This window comes from Meleagris gallopavo, chromosome 22 (genome assembly GCF_905368555.1).
Source record: "Meleagris gallopavo chromosome 22, MGAL_WU_HG_1.1, whole genome shotgun sequence".
NCBI classification, from domain to species: Eukaryota; Metazoa; Chordata; class Aves; order Galliformes; family Phasianidae; genus Meleagris; species Meleagris gallopavo.
The window spans coordinates 5,457,453-5,479,955 of record NC_139425.1 but is presented as its reverse complement, the minus strand read 5'-3'; the positions used below and the strand labels follow the sequence as shown (position 1 = coordinate 5,479,955).

Genomic DNA, 22,503 nt, shown 5'->3' with positions numbered 1-22,503 from the left:
GGCCTGGGGGATGGAGCAGGGGCACACACCAGCTCTGCTCCCCTCCACGCGACCAGCTCTCATCCACTGCCCCCACATTGTTGTTAAGGGTGACCTAAAGATCTGTATACCAAGAACCAGCCCTGAGCCCAGGATTTGTAGCATCTCATGGTTCCATGTCCCACGTCAGTCAAACCAGCAGAGGCCATTGGGATCTGCGCACTGTAACAATGGCTCCAGGGCTTGGTGGCATCTTGTGCTTCACAGCCCTCCTGATCCTCAGGCAGCACCACTCTCCATGCAAGCTGAAAAGAAGAAGAAGGAGGAAGAAGAAAAAGCTCTCCCCCAAAACCAGCCAAGTGCCTTCCTTTAATTAGCTGCATTTGTAATTAAGGACAACCACTGGCACGTGAGCCTGCCTGGCTCTCACAGCTGTGTAATGGAGCAGCAAAGCAGCCTCCTCCTGCTGCTTTTGCTCCGGGCTCCTCCCCATGCAAACAGCAGCTGCTGCCCCACAAGGGACGAATGTGATGGACAGAGATGTACAGATGTATGACCATTTCACTTCCTTCTGGAATGCAAAACTGTTCTGCTTGGCATCCAAAATGCTACACAAGAACATACTGCTGACAGCAGCAGCTAAACCAGAGGCCCCCAGCAGAGCGAGGAGTGCAGGGCAGGGGGCTTTGGAAGCATCTCCTGTGGTGTGGTGGGAACTGCAGTGTGTGCAAAAAGGGTTGAGTCCTGCAGGTCACTAATGAAAGGTCACAGCATCCCCGAATGCAGCATTTATTTCTGCAGCAGAGCAGTTTCACTGTCCCAGTACCTCTGGGTATAGGGAGAGCAGACCTGACAGCTCATCTGATTTACCAAGGACATCGGCTGAGCTGGGAAAGCAATGGTAATGCAGTTAACTCTGGGTGATCCGGGCAAAGATGGTCAATACGTGGGGGATCGGGTGCTGCCAGTGAATGTTTCTTTAAAATGAAATTCGGAGTCTTTGTGCAGAGTGCTTTGGCATCTGGGAGACAAACAGTTTATTAAGGAGAGCACACCGTATAAATAGAACAAAATTCAGCATGGCTCCGTGAGGCTGTTGGTCTCATATTATTCCTCTGTGTGTGTGGTTATAAATAGGGGACACTGTGCAGTGTGGGACCTCCATGGGGCAGGAGATACCCTGGGGTAACCCAGAGCTTCACCTGCACAGCTCTGTATCTCAGCCCCTGCCCACAGACACTCAAACGGAGCATATTGAAGCGGGCCTCCTTGTCCCACTGCAGCCCCAGGCTGATCTTCCTGCTCCAAGCAGGCGCTTTGCCCGGCTCCCCAAAGCCCAGCGTTAATTTCATTCCCATCACTGATTCAGAGAGCAGCTGTGGCCACGGTGCTGCTCTGCCCCGGGGACGTGGCTCAGCCACTGCACGTCGGCCGAGAGCCACGGGGGCATCTCTGTGCCCCTATGGGAGCAGCCATCCCATCGCCCCGATTCATCCACCCTGAGAGAAGGAGCTGGAAAACTTCAGTGCGCAAACGATTTGGTAAAAAGTCGCGACTTCGAGGTGGAGAACAAAATGTGCCTGCAGCGCAGTGCTCTCACTGCACCACAAAGCAAATAGTTTCAGTTTGGTTTATTTGTTCCCCGCTGAGAAATCACTCCTGGTCCTGCAGCCCCCGGTCCCACAGCCCAGTCGCAGCGCTGGAGGGGAGCAATGAGAGCAGCAGGATGACAGCATTCCCCTTCCCAGCCCCGCTGCAGGACGAGGGCGAAGCTGTCATCCAGGCATCCTCAGGAAAATGCTTGCATATTTGCAGTGCATTCCCAGAACCTCTGCCCCTCCCTTGCCTGCAGCAGAGAACTCATTTATAGCACTGCCCACCGTGGGAGCGGAGCAGGTCCTGCTCTGCACTTAGCCAAGCACTGCTTTGTGTGCTGATCCCAGTGCCACCGCCCTCAGCCCCGGCTGTGCTGGGATGCTCACATCCCAACTGGTTGTCTGCTCTGCTTCTCAGCAAACAATCCCAGCAGTGATTAAGTAGGGACATTATTGTTTTAGCTTGTTTTTGTGATTAAAGCCAAGGTGCTCCAGACAAATAAATGCACCGATGAAAGCGGCCGAGATCAAAGCAGCACCTCTCCCAGCTGGGCGCGGGCCAGGCACTTTATGGCAGGTGCTGTGTGCCTGGCTGGCGCTCAACTGACAGCTTTCCAAGCACATAAAAACTTAATAGGCTGAAAATAGAGTTTGTGGTCACAGACTGACAGCAGCAGCGCTGGCAGCTTGGGGCGGCTCCATGCACGAGCTCCAGGGGAGCGGGGCTGGGGAATTCAGGCAGGGCATCAGGCAGGATCCACAGCAGGATGCAGGTGCCAGGGCTCCCAGATGGCAGGGCTAGGAGAAGGCAGCGGGATATCCCAGAGCCCAGGGAAAGCCATGCAGCTGACTCTGTTTGCAGTGTTTGGTGTTTGCAAACACCCCAAGCACCAGAGCTCCTGCTTTATGCACGGAGCTCTGCTGTCCCTCTACCTCCCCGTGCAATAAAAAGGAGACATGTCATCTCATAATGCAATTTCTTGCTGGAAATCAATGCTGAAGTACATTATGTTGCCTGCTCCCATCCTGCAGCTCCCATGTGCCCTTGTTCAAGTGCAATGAGAGCAGCAAGAAGACAAAGGCCGAGCTGCGCTCGGTGTGGGGCTTCTCTCTGGGCAGGAGGGATGTGTGTGTGGTGTGACACAGCTCTGGTGCACTTGCTGTGTGTGGGTAAAGAAATGTATGAGCATGGGGCCGCTGTGCAGCATTGCCTTCATTCTAATGCCTGTGACAGCACCCAAACACACTGCTGTGTGCGCTGCCTGTGCAGCCCTGTGTTGGTTTGCACTGTGTCACCGGGCGGGTTTAGTACAGAACTGCTCCTGCCCCTGTTGTGTATTTGTGGATCTTGTCCCACAGGGCCTGAGATCAGAGCAAAGCCCCGGAGCTGACTCCGCTGTCCTGCAGCTGCACATGATGGGAGCTGTGCGTGCAGTTTGCACCCCTCTGCAGAGCAAACGCATCGGTGCGTCTGGACCTGCACGGGGTAATGGGCTGCAGCACCTACCGGCTGCTCCGGGGAAGAGCTGGGAGCTCAGGCCGGACCCGCAGGGCCCCAGCAGCTCTCCCGGCAGCGTCGCTGCTCCCAGCCGAGATGGGCAGAGTTTATTTTTGAAGGAGATGTTATCTCCCGCAACGCACAACTCGGGAGAAGCATCTTTCTATTTTTAAAAAGCGAAACATAAGGCTTACATAAACTAGTGGGGAAGCGGAGCCGAGCCGCCAGGCCCGCGCTTCGAGGGCTTCATCTCCTAACACGGCCGATTCTGCGCGCCCCGGGGCGGCGCGGGGCACCCGTCGCATCCATCCATCCCCCGCAGCGCTGCCGCCGTCGGGCGGCGAAGCGAGAGGAACGAACCCGAACGCCCCGGCTGGGAAGCGAGGGAAGGAGCGGGGCAGGGCGGAGCGGAGCGGGCACAGCCGTGACCCCGCAGCGCGGTGCGGGCGGAGGGAGGCGGGGAGCGGGCGGGGAGCGGGCGGCCGCGGGGCGCGCGGGGAGCGCTGCGCGTGTGCGCGGGGCTGCGCGAGGGGCGGCGCGCGGTCGCTGCGCGGGGCCCGCGGGGGGCGGCGGGGCCATGCGGAGCCCGGGCTGAGGGGCCGCGCCTCGCCATGAAGCGGCAGAACCTGCGCACGGCAGCGCTCATCCTCTGCATCTTCTCCTACCTGCTGGTGGGCGCCGCCGTCTTCGATGCTCTGGAGTCGGAGGCGGAGAGCGGCCGCAAGCGGCTGCTGGAGCAGAAGCGCGGGGAGCTGCGCAGGAAGTACCGCTTCTCCGCCGACGATTACCGGGAGCTGGAGCGGCTGGTGCTGCAGGCCGAGCCGCACCGCGCCGGGCGCCAGTGGAAGTTCGCCGGCTCCTTCTACTTCGCCATCACCGTCATCACCACCATCGGTGAGTGCTGGAGCCCGGCACTCCTCCGTCCCCGCGCCGCAGCGCGGCTCCCTCGGCCGAGCCGGGACGGTTCCGCGGCCCTGAGCTGCCCCGCCGAGCGCGGTGCCGGGACCCCGCGGTGGGAGAGGTGAGCCGCGGGCACGGCCGCCACGCTCTCGGCGTCCCGGCGACGCGGGGCCGGAGCTGCAGAAGTCGGCGGGGTGCGGCGCGGGGAGCGGCGCTCCTCATGCTGCTGCCGTAGCCGCACGCCGGGCGGCGAAGCTGCGCGGGGGGCTCCGGCCCCTTCGCCGGCTCCAAACTCCGCGATCGGCCGTCCCAGCAGCCGGCACGGCCGCCGAATCTCGCTCTGCGCGCGCGGGTGCCCGCAGGGAAAGTGGGGCGAGTCAGGTCGACGGTGGAGGCACCGCGTGCAGCCCCCAGGTGAACGCGCTCACCGGAGCCCAGCCTCGGTCTGCCTGCCGTTTCACAATACAGTAACGCTAAATTGAACGGGGAATGCTTTAATTCTGAGATTAGACACATAGGTGATCAGCATCATTTAATTAATCCGCTTGCGTGAATCCGTGCACCCCGAGCATCCCAGGTGGGCGGGCGGACGTGGGGTCCCGTGCTCTCATCGCTCCCCGCGCTGGGATCCCGACCAGCGGCAGTGCTTCGGCGGCGGAGCCCTGAGGCCAATTCCTGCCCTTCCACGGCCGAGGCTGCTCAGCCTCACGGGGCAGCTCGGCACGGGCAGCGCACGCCTGGTGGCTGCATTCATTGTGTCTGGCACGGGCACACGAGGAGATGTGCGACCGGGAGGTGAGGCAGCTGAGCATCGGCCCCGGCAGGATGAATGACTGCAATGAAAACCCCCATCATCCCGTGACAGCTTATAGCTTCATTTACATTATTTTTCCTTCGGCTGTGACAAACAATTGCCACGCTTATCACACACCCCCTGCCATAAATAATCCCAGCCCAGGTGCTGTGCTTCTCAAACGACAGCCCTCCTTATGTCACACTATGCTATGAATCTCAGCTTTAAAATTAATGTAGCTGTGTAGCTTTCTAATGCAGCTTTGTCATTTTGAAAGCATCAGTCAAACGCTCTTTCAGGAACCTCTCAGGCTACGACGGCTCTTCTGGATCACTTTATTTATGTCCTCATTGCTCTCATTGTGCTTAGGACCTGATAATTGCACTCAGTTATTGGGCTTGGATCTGATTATTTATTTATTTATTTATTTATTTTTGCCATTGCAGTCTATTTTCTGCTCTGTATTCCATGAGATGTGCCACGCAGGAATTAAGTTTATTGGGTTTGCTTGCACGGGTTTATAAACAGACGCAGCAATTAGGGATGGGCTGTTCCCCCCTTGCCTTGGCAGCTCAGAGCGCAGCAGGGCTGGGGATAAGGCCCTCACATGGGCACCTCCAGCCCCAGCAGGTTTTCACAGTGTCACAGAAACCCAAAGGAAAGGTTGGATGCCTCCTCTGCATCCACAGAGCAATGCTGCATGACTCCTCGCAGCCTGACACTTACTCACCCCGTTAGGTCAGAGGCCGTTGGTTTCAGTTCAGTTTATGTAACTGAGTTGGGCACGGGATCAGCCAGGTCCAAAGGATGGTGATGAGTACCTCATTATGCCTCATGGTATAATTGTGTGTGTTCTTGAGTCATAGTGCTGAGACTTGGAGGGAGGTGGGGAAACTAAATCTCTGAGTGGTATTTGAGGAGAGTGGGAGGTTCCGCTCCACAGCTTACATATGTGGCTGCATGTGGGACCCGCTGTGCTCAGCTCTGGTGGGGCCGCACCTCAAGTGCTGTGCTCAGCTGCGGGCCCTTCACTGCCACACAGACATCTGGAGCGTGTCCAGAATGGGGCAACGGGGCTGTGAGGGGTCTGAGCGCAGTGGGGACTGATGGGGAGCAGCTGAGGGAACTGGGATGGTTCAGTCTGGAGAAGATGAGGCTCAGGGGAGACCTTATTGCTGTCCGCAACTCCCTGAAGGAGGCTGTGTGAGGTGGAGATCAGTCTCTGCTCCCAGGTAACAGTGATAGAAGGAAAGGTGATGGCTTTAAGTTGTGCCAGGGGAGGCTGACGTTGGAAATTAGAACTTATTCTCAGAAGGAGTGTTGATGCAGTGGCACAGACTACTCAGAGAGGTGGTGGAGTCACCATCCCTGGAAGTGTTCAAGAAATGTGGAGATGTGGCACTGATGGACACTGATGTGGTCAGTGGTCAGTACTGGTGGTAGGAGGATGATTGGACTTGGTGGTCTTAGAGCTCTTTTCCAACCTTAATGATTCTATGGTTCTCCCCCTACCCCACGCAGGCTATGGGCACGCTGCCCCAGGCACAGATGCTGGCAAGGTGTTCTGCATGTTCTACGCCATCCTGGGCATCCCCCTGACGCTGGTCATGTTCCAGAGCCTGGGTGAGCGCATGAACACCGTCGTGCGGCTTCTGCTCAAGAAGATCAAGAAGTGTCTGGGCATGAGAACAACCAACGTCTCCATGGAGAACATGGTCTTGGTGGGCTTTCTGTCCTGCATGGGGACCCTGTGCATCGGGGCTGCGGCCTTCTCTTATTTTGAGGGCTGGACTTTCTTCCATGCCTACTACTACTGCTTCATCACCTTGACCACCATTGGCTTCGGAGACTTTGTGGCCCTGCAGAAGAACGAGGCGCTGCAGAAGAAGCCGCCCTACGTGGCGTTCAGCTTCATGTACATCCTGGTGGGGCTGACGGTCATCGGCGCCTTCCTCAACCTGGTGGTGCTGCGCTTCCTCACCATGAACTCGGAAGACGAGCGGCGCGACGCCGAGGAGAGGGCTTCGCTCAGGAGGGCCCGCAACGCCATCCACCTCACAGCCAAGGAGGACGGGCGCAGTAACAAGGCCATCTTTCTGCCGGCGGAGGACAGGACGAGCCAGATGAACCTGATCCCGCTGGTGCAGGAGGACGCGGAGCGGCAGCGGCGGCAGTCGGCCAACGGGGAGGGCAAAGTGCCGGCCTTCTGCACCTGCCTGTGCTACCAGGCCCCGCTGTGCGGCAGCCCTGCGCCCTCCCACCCCGAGACCTTGAGCTGCCACACCAACCCCGTCTACTACAACTCCATTTCCTACAAAATTGACGAGGTGTCGCTGAGCACACGAGGACAGACTGGCTCGTCCCCGGCCAGCACGTTGTCATCGGGCAGCGCTCGGTGCCCGCGGCACCCGCGGCCACGCAGGAAATCCATCTAGGAGCCTTGCTGTGCTGATGAACAATTAACAGAGGAATCAGGCCCCTCTGACCTCCCGTTTCTTCTGTTCCTCCCTCCCAGCTGGCAACCAGCCCTATATGGGGGACCTTGGGCCTGGAGATGGCATCGCTCCTCCAGCAGGGTGCCAGCCTCAATTACACAGTTTGGTTTTCCTTCCTCCCAAGCAGGCTCAAGCATTTGGGTCTGGAAGGGGCCCCATCAGCAGGATGTAGGTTTGCTTTCCCACCTGCCTGCTCTCAAAATGAAGGTGTTGCTGCCTTGGTCATTGAGCTGCGGTCACTGCCTCTTACCACACAGGCTGTCACATCTGCCAAGAGCACCACAATGGCCAAACACACGTTAGCAAGTCCTGCAGGGCTGAAGACATCCCACAGGCTGTTCCCTGGGCACGGATGAGGCAGTGCCATGCAAGGACAGGACCCGGGGTGGGCTGCAGCTCTCTGGCTGACGGCAGTATGGCTGGGGAAGGGATATAGAAGTCCTGGAGCTGAGCTCCATGCACCCACCTGCCAACCTGCAAGGTCCTCCAGCATCATGCTCACACTGACTGCTTGGTGGAAGGACCGCAGCCAAACCTGTGAGCCCAGTCTGTGCTGCGGGCTTAGTCCCAGAGAGCTCCTCCTTGAACCATGCAGCCACCTGCACAAGGTCAGGTTCAGATCAGGACATTAGCAAAGAGACCCAGCGAGGAGGCTGCTTTCAGATGGTGCTCCATGCCCCGTCCCACCCTGAGGAGAGCATGGGAGCAGGGTTGGGCTCTGGCAGTGAGAGCAGCTTTGCTTCACTTTTTTGTTTTCCCCCAATAAACAGACGTTTTCACTCAGTTCTATCTAAAAACCCCCTTGTGTGATTTTCCTCTCCATTTTGCCTCTGGTGGGGAAGGCATGCAGAGTACCCACATCAGGATGGCTTCAGAACAGGCTTTGCTTTCTCCTTTTTGTTCTGGGAGATTTAATAAAAGGTGAACCCAGATGCTGGTGGGCAAGTGTTTGTTACAGGAAAGGAGCAGATGTGCCTGAGCCCAAAGCCCAGCACCTTGCCAGGCTCCCCATGCCCTGCCATGGATAGACTGTGGATGTGCAGGGATGTCCCTGGGGGAGGTCACTGGTTGCTTAGTGACTGTCTGAGCCCATCCTGTTTCTGGGAGCTAGCGATGGTCTGAGGGTGGGAGGTGCCATTCATCACTCCCTGTCACACAGGACCAGGGATCCATTGGGGCTGGAGCTGCAGCAGGAGGCTGGGGGGGGAGCTGCCCTGCCAGTCCACACAAGGGTTGGGATGAGAAAACCTTTAAGAAACTCTCAGGGGAGTGGCACTCTGCAATCCCTCCTGCACCAGGACTGCAGTTCCAGTGATACCCCCAGGGATGCTCTTCCCCAGAGGTGCCCACACTCCCCTGAACACACATCCCTCTTTGAACTCCCACCATCCTGGGGCACAGCACTGTTATTCTGCCAGCAACACTTTATGTTCCAGGTTTCCAAATCAATCTACCGTGGCCAGTGTGACCATGAAGGGTCCCCACAGAAGACAACAGCAAGAGCAGAAGGCTTCTGCCTGGAGTAAAAACAGGGGAGAGCTCAGCTGTGTGCCTGGAGATGCCCACAGACAAATTATGTCTGGAAATGGGGAGAGGAACGCAGGATTGAAATTAGAGTGGGTTCAGAGAGAACCCATCTGTTGAGAGCATCAGGAAGGAGTCCGGGCACTGCTGCGATGTAGCAGGCTGAGCTCACAGCATTTCCTTCAGGCACAAAGAGAATGGATGAGACCGCTGAATTTTAGATTAAAATAATCCAACACACCATAGGAAAAAAAAAAAGGTTTTTATTGTCACCATTATCAACGTTTTCATTAGCTTAACACTGAATTGTAAATCACTCGATCATCACATATCGTCTGAATAAAACCTACAGACAGGAAAAAAGTACAGCAGAACCCTCCTTTGCCCACGGCCGCAGCACACCGCTGTCGGTGTCCCACGCTTCCACCCAAGGCAGCCCTGCACCTTAAAGCCCCCAGGCAGGAGCAAGGCCAGCACTGCCCGTCCTGGTGTCCCCTCCAGCTCTGTGGGATCAGAGCTCAGCGGGCAGCATTAAAAACCTCCAAATGCTTTGGAGAGGCCCCCCCACTCCTACAGGAAAGTGAGAGGAGAAGTAGCAACTGCATGGTGCCCCTGCCAAGCTATTGTTTGTTGTTTTCTGGAGCAACTGATGATGTAAAAAGTTTGGACCCAATGGAAGCAGCTTTCCCTGGGGGCACACGGAGGCAGCAGCCCGCTGCAGGGTGACAGCTGGGAGGACAGCCCCGTCCCCACGCAGAGACCAGCTCTGCGGGCTGCCCAGCAGCGTGGGATGGACGCTGCAGTGCAAAGAGGGGCTGCAGGCAGCCTTGGGCCTGTGGGCTGCAGTAAGGCCTCGTGTCAAGAGGGAAGGGAGAATGTACACAGGGAGCAGCAGAAAGCAAAAGCCGCTCCTGTCCCTGCTTTCTCCTGGCTGGCTGTACTGTATGGCATGGGCTGCAAGGAGCCTACAAAGACCCCCAGATCCAACCAGATTTGGCATGGATCTGCCAAACCCTGCGCTCTGAGCTCAGCACTGCCACAATTCGTGGCGGGGACACCTGTCCCTGCGTGGGTGGTAGGGCCACAGTAATACTATGCTGGGACCTTGGGGTCCCATTGCCACCCGAACCAGAGAACAGCCTGCAGCTCCCACTACCATGTGGCTGAGGGCACACACCACAGATCTGCTCCAAGTAAGGCTCAAAGCAGCTTTAGGTGCAGGAGACGGAATCACCAAAATAGAGACCAAGGAGCAGCACTGGGTAAGGAACAACAGCCCCAAGGAAAGAATGCTGCAAGACGTAAAGACTGTGTTCAGTGGGATCTGGAGCCCAGATTCAGATAGTGGGCAGCTATCTGAATCCACGGTGCCCAGGCAACTAAAAACCAAGCCCTGGATTAGCACACAACAGGCTCCAGGCATGCCCTGAGTCCTACCTTGGAGCGTTCCTGCCAACATCCCTCCCACATGCTGTGTGTCCACGCACCCTTCCTGCAGGACAAAGCCCTCTCCTTTTTGAGCTGGGGGCCGCACGATTCCCGACGTGCTGCGTCAACACAAAGCTGCCCACTGGCCCAGCTCAGCAGGGCACACAAGGCGCTAGCTGCCATCTCAGCTCCTGGGAAGGCATGAAGGGAAAAGCATTAGGTCTCAGCCTCTGTTTGCTGGTGCTCCATAAAGGGCTGGTGCTGGCTGCTCCTCATGTTTGGTTGCTAAAGTGCAAAGAACCAAATGCTACAAGAAATTCTCCCATTCCTCTCTTCCACTAGGACAAGAGCAGGTACCAAAGGCAAGGGAGGGCAGAAGGTATCCACGCTGTGGGAAATGCCTGAGACTCCTGAGGACAGAGCCTGATGTTGCTGCTGTGGGTGAGTGGCTGGGGCTGCAGGAAGGTCCTGCCATGGCAGATGCCCCAGGTGACCCGCAGGCGGGGCACTGTGGCTGCACACACACACACGGACACCAATTACAATCTGTGTGTTTCCCTGGACTGCTCTGCTGATGGCACTTGGCATTCACATGGCTCTTTATCCTCCAAGCATTTCACAATCAGCTGTGAATTATTTCTCTCATTACCCATCTGAGCTTCCAGCATCTGAGCCGGTGGCCCGCCGGCTGCACGGCTGGCAGGTGGCAACCTTGAGAACAGTGCAAGATGGGCCACAGGCAACCGAGTGGAATGCTGTTCTGAAGCTGTTTTATTTTAGGTACCACAACAAAGATAAAGCTGACTTAAAATCCAGTATCTCGATCCTACCACCACAGAAAAATCTTTTGCTGAGCTCAGCATCATTCAGCTTTCTGAAGGACAGCCAGAACAGCCCGCTCCCGTTCACATGTCAGTCCCCCGTGATCCTCTGTGAAGGTGCAATCTCGCTGCCTTGGGTGGAATTTTCTAACAAAATGGACAAATGCCATCTATGAAATTGACAAAACAACCCACAAAGCCTTTAAATGAGAGCAGTTCAATCTGCTGCTCTGAAATAAACTCCCTTTAGCTTGCCCCTGCTGCCTCGAGGCAAACAGGCAGCTATGGGCAGAACTCACACAGCCCAGAGTGCAAAGGCTTTTTTGCTTTATCAGGGCTACAGTGGCAGTGGGAACCGTTCTCATTGAGTTACAAATACTAAATAGCCTAAGAAAAACAGGGTGCTTGAAACAGTCATTAAGTTTATATTGAAACTATTTTTAAACTCTGTAGTATGAAGTCACCTACAGCTGTTTCATTCTTCACCTAAGAGATTTCATGTTAATGGGCACATATACTCACAGAGAAGTCTACACGATGAATATTTCTTACAAGGCAACAGCCCAATCTTCAGTTTCACAATCAAAGTTAATACAGACCTTTTTCAAAAGTGATGTCATTAAGATTGAAGACAATTATAAACTGTATCAACAATATGTACTACAGCCTGCAAGTCACAATCTGTGCACACCAAATGGAATATATTATTGCTTGTTAGCCTATTAGACTTTCTTTATAAAAAGATTTTTATACAGAGTACAGGATTATGACAAAACTAGCTAAGTCGTTTTCATCTTGAAAATACAACATCAATTATTTCTTTCAACAAAGGCTCGAATAGTAGCTGAGAGTTAATGAACAATGACAAATATTTACTAATAATTTTATGGCCAGTTTGAACAGAATTTCCTATAGGACTCTTTTCCGGTGGTTATTTACATACGTCTCTTTGCTTTTGGAAAAGGGGTGATAAAATATAACGAGGAACACAGAAATCAAAAGAATGAGTAAACTCCATACCGAGGACGTTAAACATTTTTGAAAATGCTAAATTATGCTATCTGTTAAAAAACATACATCATCTTGTCTTTAAAGAAAAATATTTTTCCTGTTTTAAAATATTACTAACAGCATGTAATAAACTAACTTAAAATGAGTCTCATAAAAAAGTTGTCTTGCTGTCTAAACATTACTAAACATGCTTAGGTTGAGATTCTGTTGACTGCCTCAACGTCTTAAAAACAGCCCCTGTACAGGAGCCCTGATATTCTGACTCCAGAAGACCTGCCAATTTAGAACAGTACAGAGATATAGGATCCAGTAGCTAGAAACATTAAATACACATCATCAACCAAAGAAATAATTCTGCAGCAATCTGTGAAGCAATCCACACCAAGAAGGGGATGTGCTTGGCTGACGGAGAGTCAGCGGGCCTCACTCTGCCTGCCCACGTGGCTGTGGGCACACAACGAGGACCCGTGCATTGAACTGCAGAATGAGGATCTTGTGTTGTCTCTATGGCATCCCAGCTGTGCTGGGGCAAAGGGAAAGCAACACCAGGAGACCAGGAGAATTCGCACTGCTGCCTGAAGAAACGTGGCCATGTTCTGCTCAGCCCGAGGAGCGAGAGCCGTGTGGGGCTCTGGTGTGCTGGGCTACGTGGGGAGAGATGGCTCTGCCTCAGCACCACAACTCCCTTTGCTTCCTGCATAACAGTGACGGAGGTAAAAGGGATCAGCTCTCCAGTTCTTTTCTGCAAGCAACCTTCCCGTTACTACTAGAATGGAGCATCTAATGCACAAGGGAGGAGCAGGGATGTGGGGCAGATACTCACCTCTCCTCAGTCTCATCCCTCATCAGCACTCGCAGACAAAAACCACTGTGATGGCTTTTTTTTGCTTTTGTTAGAAGTCTCCTGCCCTTTCCCTCTCCCTGATTGTAACTAACCGCTCAGCTCAGACACAGGAAAAAAGCTCCATCAGGACTAAAGGGGATCAAAGTTTAGCTTTCAGCCACTCGCCACCCTGGCAAACTGCTCCAGCACACCGGTAATCACAACCAGCACATCACACCACCTTAGACAGAAACTGACAGGTCAAACTCAAAGGGAAATAAGGGGTTAGGTTTTATAAAAAGAAGCCATTCCAAGCCCAAGATTTGCCATGGAGGCTACACTGGGAGTCTTAACATCGATGGAAAACTAGACTTCATTTTTAACTGCAATATGCCATAGTCAGTGCAGGAATCATGGGCATGAGTGGAGCAAGAATTGAGACCGGACAGTACTGTGCAATGTGACAGCCTGACCTGACACTCCGTGCCCTGAGGGCACTCTTGGAAGTGCCTGTGAGTCCTGTGAGTCCATCTGCCTTACAAAGGAGCACCACCAGGACTGCATCACCCTGCCATGCTTGGCAGCCAGACCTTGCAACCTTCACTCACTGCACAGAAACAGGACTTGGAAGTGACTCCAAACGCAAGGGAGAATCAGGCTACCACCAAATAGGGAACAAGGCAGAAGAGAACAGCCCACAGCAGACTGTTAAAATGACCTCTAAATTCAGAATTCGGGACGCTAATAAAAACAACACGAGCAAAGTGCCTTTTTTTGGTGTGTTTTTTTTTTTGTGTGTGTTTTTTTTTTTTTTTTTAACCATGACAACAAACTTTTAGAACGACTACAAATAAATGGAAGACATTCCTCAGCACTGAGGAGTCCTGTTTTAACTACGCCAGTCATCTTTGAGCTTGTGGCACTTTTAGAGGGATGGGATTTAGAGACATGTTGCGTTTGCCAGGCATAGCAGAACTGAGCTTTCCAATGGACAGTCATTAAATAATGTTTCAGAGGGAATTTTTGGGGGGATAAAAGACTGCAATGTTGCATTCATCTTACTGACAGAGGACAAAGATGACCAACTGGCTGTTATCAGGAGACAATGTCAAACAATCTCCAATAGGAAGTGCTCAGCACTACTTAGAACAGAAGCCCTGTTTCTCAGTTACCAGGCTTGGAATGTACCTGGAGCTCCCCACAGTCCTTTTAAAGACATAGTTATTAAAAGATCCGGTGCTACAAACCACTAAATCTACCTAATCTATTCTAGTTCATACACGTATTGTACAATATTGCCTAGTACTCACTACATACCAAGAGGAAAGGATGCTGACTTGAATTACAGTAAATGTGCTTCTTTAAAAAATGAGCGTCACAACATAGTTTGACCAGCATGCAACAAACTTTCTTCAGCTAATATATAGAAATTGTCTAATACGATTAGAAAAAATAATTAGCGAGAGGCCAGAGACATATTTCATCAAGGAAATTAAGAGATTTATCTGAAATGCTGAGGCTTTTGCCACTTAAAAACCTATCCATTCATTCTATGTCCCTTCTGCGCCTTCCCTCTCCTTTATATCATACCATTTTTACAGACATTATTGTAAGGCCTATTTGTTTTGTATCTATTCTGCAATTTATCTCAAAATGATTTAAAACGCCACAGACAAGCTTGGATCAAAAGCAACTGCTCTCTCCATCCACTCTACAGTCATGCTTTTACTCTAACAAAGCTGAGGTCCGCATGCAGAAATAAATGCTCTGAGTGCCTCAGGGAGAGGCTGAGGATCTGCTCACTCCTAAACGTGATATGGGACCTTCACTTTTAAATCACAAAGTAAAACATCTCCAAAGCTTATTTTGAAAGTGCAATCACCAAATCCTCATTAAGAATTATGAAAAAAAATCTAGCCATTAGCAGGAAATCTTTGGAGATTCTCTATTATTTTTCATAGTAAGTGTTTTCAAAGAAGAGATTTTAATTGTGTAAAGGATCTAGCTTGCCTTTCTCTAGCACACGTCTCTGCTGACAGAGAACGTGCTTCACAGGTTCACCTACAATGCTCCTTTCCACTTAGCGTTGCACTTAAATGAAATATACATGCTGTGACCACTGTGCCTTCAGCTTCCTCACCCATTACTGCTCCATACTCTGGGGACAGCATCTCTTCTTTCAGGACATTTGACAATGCTTGCGTATCACTGAGAGTGCCTAAAGCAACCTTCTTTCCACGAGGAAGGTTATGTGCTCTCAGCACCTTCCTGTCAGATGACAGATTCCAATTTCTTTCTTCTGCACCCCTACAAATCTCACTCTCCTGTGGCAGAATAAAACAGCCCCGTTTCAGGTCAGTCAATAGCACGACAGGAAGGGCAGCATCTCCAGCAGATATGTACTGGTACAAAGGAGATGAAAGAAGAGCAGGAGATAGAAGAAGCGACTGAAGGATGCAGAGTAACAAGTGAGGGTATAAAGGTATAAAGCATATCTCAAGCTGCAAGTCTGATGCTCAGCTCCCACCTCTGGTGGTTTGGTGGGTTTTTTTCTGAGCAAAATTGCAGGTAATTAGACTGCTAAACTCAAACTCTGTTCAAACTGCCTGGTCTAAGCAGGTGCTTGTTCTCCCACTGAGTATGCTTCATCAGCAGTGTTACACAAGTAATGCAGGAAAGACACTTGCTGGTAATTTGGCACAGTTAGAAAACACAGCAATGACAGTGTTACAGGTAACGTGATTCAGTGATGTGGAATTGATACTAAAGAAAGAATTACAGGTTTCTTTCTTTTTTTCTTCTTTCAATAAGATCTTACGAAAAACTCATGCTTCCTCTGAAACTTTCTGCTCTTGCTCTTTCTAGGTCAGATATTGGCCTCTGCATTTTTTAAGTACTTTGAGAAAGAATCTGCCTAAGAAATTTTGACGATGCACAGTTAAGAGAAATACCTTCTTTCTCCCCCCAGAATTTTCAAATGCTGCAACTTTCCAGAGTTAATGCTGATCTGAAACAAGGGTCCAAGAATGACAGTGAGAGAAGCGAAACAAGAGGTGTATGTCTAATTTGACAACTAGGACTCATGCCCCACGGCACCTCCTCCGACAGAGAGGGCACAGCACCCTCCCCCTTGTCTTCTGTCTAAGGTCACTGGTTTATCCTCCTCTTCCAGCTCCACAAGAACTGATTGAACATGCATTGCGCTTGAGGTCAGAGTTCCAGCAAACAAAACCTTGACAGCATGTTTAAAAAACAAAAGCAGTTCCCCCTTCCTTACTCACTAAGACCTGTCACAGCAGGGTCCCACTGTGCTCTCCAGGGAAAGCTGCGAGGACTGGCGCAGGAGCGGGCCTGTAGTGGGATCCACCATTGAGGAGGTTGGGAAGAGCTTGTACCAGCCAATTGCTAAAGTTGACAAATCCAGTTCTTCCAGGAGGACCCTTGCGACTCCCATGAAGTGCTTGCGCTCCATGCGGCCGTAGTTTCCCCAGACTATCACCTTAGAAACAAGAGGGGGAGCACAGTTAATCCACAAACTTGCATGCTCGCTTGGGAAACAGCAGTCTGATCAATCTTCTATTCCTCCTATGTATCCAGCTTCTCTGGGCTTTACTAGAATCCAAGAAGGGTGTAAATGTTTACACTACACAGGCACACACAGGGATACACTGGGCTGCTGCTGATGTGAAGTCCTGGATGATCATTTTACCTGTATTTTTAGTGCAGCTTTACTAATCTGAACGTTAACAGACTTTTTCTTTTCCCTATACAAAAGAATTGAACGTATGTGTAGATGAAACACTCTTCTTCAGTAGGACGACTTCTGTAGGCCAAGCACATGCACGACATATCCCTGGAGCCACAGCTCCAACACTCACAATACAAACCAGTCCTGGCACAACGGGCCTCGAACACAGCAAAAGTACACAACTTAACTTCAGCCTTGTAACGCACAGCAAATGGCAAAGAGACATGGTCACTCACCTGGAGAAAGGGCAGGAGCTGAGCACTGGCAAGCTGGACTGGTGATGTAAGGGGCACACTTGAAGTGGCATGCAGGGGAAACAACAGACTGCCAAGAAAAGCTTGGAGACACAGAGGAAGGTGTAATGAAAGAGCTGGCAGTTGAGCAGGGAAAGCTGAATCACACTTACGACACGATGGAGACCGGTGGGTGGAACAACAGATGCAGTGAGGGTCACGGGCTTAGACATGCTGGAGATCTGCACGTGACCAAATGGCCCTATGTGGCTCAAGACAAAGGTGACGACTGACTCCATAGCAAGTCCGAGTTCTGAAGAGGAGAGGATGAGTATGATGGGTTATGATGGTGACTGGTGATCTCTGACTAATCATTCTTTCCCCCAGGCTCTGAATAACCAGAACATTACATTTTTAAGTAAAACGAGGCAGGAGAGACAATGAGTGTCAATGAAAAGCGAAAAATTACCATTCTAGGTCAGCATGGGATGGAGCAAGATATTACAGAAAGTTGGTCTGGTGGCACAGCAGCTGAGCCAAGTTCCTAATTTTATTCTCTTTGTAAGTTCCAGTGAGACATTGCAAGCTGCAATGAGACACTCAAACTGGTCCTGAAGACAAACGGAGTGACACAAATGGAGCAGGGCATGGGACAGAAGAACTGCAACGAGGCAGACATAGTTCCAACCCTCTTGTAGCAGACCTGCCTTCTGCACCAGGGATGCTGTTAAGGCAAAGACACAGCTAGGAGACCAAGTGAGAGGTTCACAGAGGACCATATACTGACATTTAGCACAGCTGCTTGTTACTTGGTTTCTGCTGTACCACAGCCCATGGGAAGGCAGCACTATTGCTCATTAAGTGGCAAAGCAGCATGGTAGCATTTCTCACTGTTCTATGACCAAGGCCTATTCATAAAGGTAAGGCCAAGGCAAAGACTCATGAGAACCCTTAGCCATGGTTGAGTGCTGGATGATGAAGTGGTGCCCCAAGACAAGCAGTACTGGATAACCCATGAGATCTTTTCCAGAGACAGCTGTGCTCTGCCAACTCACCTTGGGCACTCTTTGGGACACCCTACCTGAAAAACGCTGCTCAGGTCTCTGAAATAGAGACAAATATTACGTTTCATACTGAGCTTTCCATCCGTGCTGGGGATAAAATCTATAGCTCTTAACACCTTCAACATATTTCATGAGCTAATTTTTGGGTACCTCAGCCTTGCTTCCATCTTCTTTGTGCCAGCACGGCACAAAGACCATGGCTGTGGTCCACAGAGAAGTCAAGATGAAGATTCACTCAACAGCATGGCTGCAGGTAAGGAAACCCAGACCAAGCCAGAACCCACATTTTAGTTGGAAAAGTTCACTATAGCTTCAATAGGGAAAAGTGCTTCCAATCAAAATAAATAGAGAAGAGTTCACTAAGAAGGATCCGGTAAATCAGCTGGCAATTCATATGTGAGTGCAGGTAAGCAAAAAAAACTCACAGATTAATTACATCAGAATTTCCAGTGGATTTTAGCTAGGATTTATGGCACGGAAATGACTTAAGTATGGATTAACAGTAGAATTCATTCGAAACACAGGTACAGAACTGAAAATGAGCATATGGCAGGAAATGTATGGCAGTAATAAGAAAAAGGTAGAAACAGGTAGGGTATGTGATTGGGTGAAGGCCAAAGCAGAGCGCTCTGAATAAACACAGAAAAAAACCTCTGTTGCAAGGCTGTCTACTATCTGTAGATATTACTCATTTCCTGACTGGAAACAAAACTAAAATCTTCTGCTAAGAGTTCATGTTACCTGGCATGGTATCAAATAATAAAGTTTGAGTATAAAACAATGCTTTTCCTTTTCATTTGTTACGTTCAGACCGAGTGCATCCCGTTCAACGAAAGCATCAGCTTTTCCTCCTCTATGTTACAGAACAGATGAAAGAGGGAGATGGGCAGACCTGAGACTCATTCATCTTACCTGTAATACTTTGCCCTGGGGGCTCTCAGGAAACAGTAACACCTGATTGTACAAAGGGTCTAATGATTTGCGAGCCACTTTCGTCTTCTTTTTCGCAATGCACACGCCATTCTCTAACAGGTAAGCTTTGATGTAAGCAGCTGGAAAAAAACAAATACAGTCAAATACAAACAAACCTTAATGCTCAATTTTGAAAAGACAGAGTGCTGTGTCTCCTATTTCTAAAGAAGGCATTTGCAGCAGTGCACAGTTTTACTCAACCACTCTTATTTTCAATATGACAGACTGCTCACTCTCACAGAAGCCAAGCAGAATCAACAATACCCCTTTCTGCAAGCATTGCAGGAAGCTGGGGCTCAGTGAAGTATTTGAGGAGGTCAAAGCACAATACCTGGCAGTGTTTTGGAGCCGGGTTTTGGTGTGAGTCCTCGAGCCTGAATGATATCCACTTCTAGCTGCCCATTTCGCTCTTGCAAGCCAATTTCCACATCCCCTAAACCAAAATGTCAAAACAGACAGAACACTTTCAAAACAATCCATCTGCGGGCTGATAAAATGTTAAAAAAACAACCCCTGTGTCATGCCTGCTACGAGCTGTGTCAAATTGTAGGCCCTAAGTGCCTGATCTCCTCCTGTGTTACTCTGGAGTAGCTCTGCAGTGACTCAAACCCACATTTTCAAAAACAGCCTGTAATTCCAGCCTCCAAACACAGCTTTGGTGACTCAGTCTCACACTCTTTGGCGGCAGCTAGCCTCCAACTTCTACCAGACTGGAATATCTAGAGCTGCAGGCTGCTTCAGAAGATGCAGTGTGCCATAAGAATATCTTTACAGAGCACTGGGCTCTGTATCTAGACTAGAAAAATGCACAGGATGCATTTTCAGAATTTTCACTGCCTTTTACTTAGTCTGTGCCTTCCGGATCTGACAGAGGCAAGTATGAAGCCAGTGCTCCCCTGCTAATGCCTTATTAGCAGCAATCAGCAAAAGCTTGCAGCAAAGCTTACTTGACTTCACACAGAAATGGAGCGGAGGAGTGGTGGAGCAGCAGATGCTGGACACATTATTAGGTGGCTCGTAGGAGTGGTCTGTTCAATATTAAATTTAAGCCATCTAAGATCTTGGTGTTCCTTACCCATCGAGGTGGTGGCCAAGGTCTGACGCCCAACAAACTGTGCGGGGCCCATGCTGCCCAGGAAGTCACTGAACTGCCCAGCAGATGCCAAATGGACTCCACTGAAATTCAAGCTGCAAAACAAAGTGGTTTTGGCAAGTGGTTAATTTGCATTTTAAAGCAATTTGGTGTAACTAAAGAGCCTGATTTAAGACATCTTTAGCATGAATAACATTTACAAAAGCATTTTCTCTTGCAAAACTCAATGATTTCAAAGGCAGTTTAGTTAGGTGAGATGCATTTAAAATCTCTTTCCTTGTATTAAAAAAAACACAAACAGTATTGGTTGCAGTCAGCAGTTGGTTAATACACGTTTGTCTACAAGGGAAAATCGCTGCCATCTCAGACTCACGTGCAGCCTGTCACCTCTTCCAGGTAGCACTGTTATCTAAGCAGCTTCTTGGCATAGTTCATAGGAACTCTCTTGGTAGCTATCCTTTCCCAACCTTCATTTTTGGGAATCAATTAACACATCTAGAGCTGTGTTCAAATGTGAGCTCAAGGCTGCTGACATCAATCCCCTTTGGAGTGAATTCCCTATTGAGTTCTCACAGGCAGAGCAATGCACTTCCTCCTTGACAAGAGGACCTCACTCCTTACCACTCAGCACCAGAATCACCCATCGCACTCACTGCATGTTTTCCCCACCTGCTTCCCTGACCACCTTTGAAGCAGTCATGAAGACCCAAATCCTGGTTCAAGGCTAAAAGCACAAGCAACTTCAAATGCCAGCAGTACCTCTACTTCAAAAACAGCAGCAAAGCAGAAGCTGTTAGAGGACGCAGCCCTCAGCTCTATTCATCAGGCATCATTTTGAGGCATGACTTCAGGCAAAGCAAAAGGGTGAGACCCTGTGGCAGCTGATTTACGCAGCTGGATTACAGGCTGTTGGAAAACCTGCTGCTCCATTTGGTGCTAATAGCAAGGAGAAGGCCAGAAGCCCTCATGAAACACCCACGCTTGTCCTGCTGACATCTGCCAAGCCATGACACAGCTGCACGTCAGTCTGTGCCAGGGATACCCACATACCGTGCTGCACTCACACGCTGCATCCCAGGAAGCTGCTGTATGTGGAAGTGATGCAAACTGCAGCCCTGCACTCTGGCCTCGGAGGGGACAACTGCCCACATATTGATCCAGCTCACTGCTTCCTGGAATTCATTTCTCAGAAAGGAAAAGAGAGGAGAGCCATGTGTTCCTTCCAACCTACCCCAGCAATGGAATTCAGGAGCAGCCCTGCCTTTGGGGCAGGCCGGGCACTGCAGGCTGCACACAGCCACGAAGACCCATTCATTCCCCACTGCGAGCCACCTCCATTTAAAAGACATTCAAAGCATGTTTTTAAATCCCATTCATCCAGAAGAGTGGTAATTTCAGGTTGAGATTTCAGTTCTCATTAGCTATGCGCAGACCCAGGCTCAACCTGCTGGGAATATTTATTTATTCATGTGATGAAGGAGGAAGTCACGCACAAACCTCAGCATCATGCTGCACGTGTGACAGGAGGGACATGGCAGCAGTGGGACACGCTGACAGCTTCACGGGGTGGCTCATGGCCTCGTGCTAACAGCCAGAATTTTCCTAGGCAAAGGGCACAGCCCAAAGCTGCCAGATCTGGTGAGGGCTGCACACAGACACCCACCCCCAGCACTGCTGCATCTGCACGCACAGGGAGATGCGATGGGGAGCGCAGAGCAGCCTGCAGCCAGGAGGCTACAAGGCTAAGATTTGCCCATACAGGATGGAGTCCAGTCCTACAAGCTGCTGGCCCAAGCATTTTGAGCTGTCCATAGAGGGTCAAGAAAGGGTGAAAAGTTGTGCTTAGAGAGAACCCGGAATAATTCAGGAAAAAGGAGATCTGACAGAGAAAGACATAAGATTCAGACAGAGATGAATGGACTATCAGCCAGAAGGTAAATGTTTTCTTTATCCTCTTCAACTCATGGAAGATAAATGGACAAACCTTAGGTCTTACTCCTACCCCAGGGAATACATGAGCAAGCACGTAAATAACAAGCTGGCAAGAGAATGCACTGCACTCAGGAAAATACTCACTGTCATGCTCCTAACAGATGCTCGTCTCGTTAACAAGATGCCTGGGATGAGGAGAATGGAGAACAAGTACTGACTGAAAGAAGCCTAGAGCTGCAGAAGCCCAAGGCACAGGTGTCTCTCTGTAAGTTCCCTGACCTCAAGGCAGGGCTGTGGAGTGAAGCCTGGCCAGTGACTGCTGTGGGGACTCAGGAGGGAGAAGTATACTCATTGAAACACCATTTTCTGTTTGCTGCTCAAGCAAAAGAGCACCAGGATGAGTGAGGATGCTGCTGTGTCCCAGCACAGAAATGGAAAAGGCCCATTTAAAAACAGACGTCAATGTAAAGACTCCAGTGTTTTGGCTAACAGCCACAGTTAATGGCTTTATTAGCACTGCATGTTAATGGCTTTATTAGCACTGCATGAAACTCAATTTTACATCAGACAGTTAGTTAATGTTCCCTTATGTTG

At 50.7% G+C, this 22,503-nt stretch overlaps 2 protein-coding genes across 2 annotated transcripts in view; one reads left to right on the top strand and one right to left on the bottom strand.

Moving 5' to 3' along the window:
• The first annotated feature begins 92 nt into the window (after positions 1–92).
• KCNK15 (potassium two pore domain channel subfamily K member 15) lies at positions 93–8,043 on the top strand. The gene is made up of 2 exons (XM_085241497.1): positions 93–3,966; positions 6,287–8,043. The coding sequence occupies exons 1-2, from the start codon at positions 3,684–3,686 to the stop codon at positions 7,198–7,200; spliced, it is 1,197 nt and encodes a 398-aa protein (XP_085097623.1). The 5' UTR covers positions 93–3,683; the 3' UTR covers positions 7,201–8,043.
• A 984-nt stretch (positions 8,044–9,027) lies between these two features.
• The window catches only part of RIMS4 (regulating synaptic membrane exocytosis 4), a 50,777-nt gene continuing 37,301 nt past the window's right edge, over positions 9,028–22,503 (bottom strand). Inside the window, exons 3-6 of the mRNA XM_085241499.1 lie at positions 19,960–20,072; positions 19,216–19,317; positions 18,825–18,964; positions 9,028–16,366 (exon numbers count right to left, since the gene is read on the bottom strand). Of these exons, the coding sequence (XP_085097625.1) occupies positions 16,148–16,366; positions 18,825–18,964; positions 19,216–19,317; positions 19,960–20,072 (574 nt within the window). The 3' untranslated portion in view covers positions 9,028–16,147. The remainder of the gene's footprint in view (positions 16,367–18,824; positions 18,965–19,215; positions 19,318–19,959; positions 20,073–22,503) is intronic.

Coding starts and splice junctions, on each gene's coding strand:
- KCNK15 (XM_085241497.1), top strand. CDS start 3,684: ATGAAGCGGCAGAACCTGCGCACGGCAGCGCTCATCCTCTGCATCTTC. Junction 3,967..6,286: donor CACCGTCATCACCACCATCG/GTGAGTGCTGGA, acceptor TACCCCACGCAG/GCTATGGGCACGCTGCCCCA.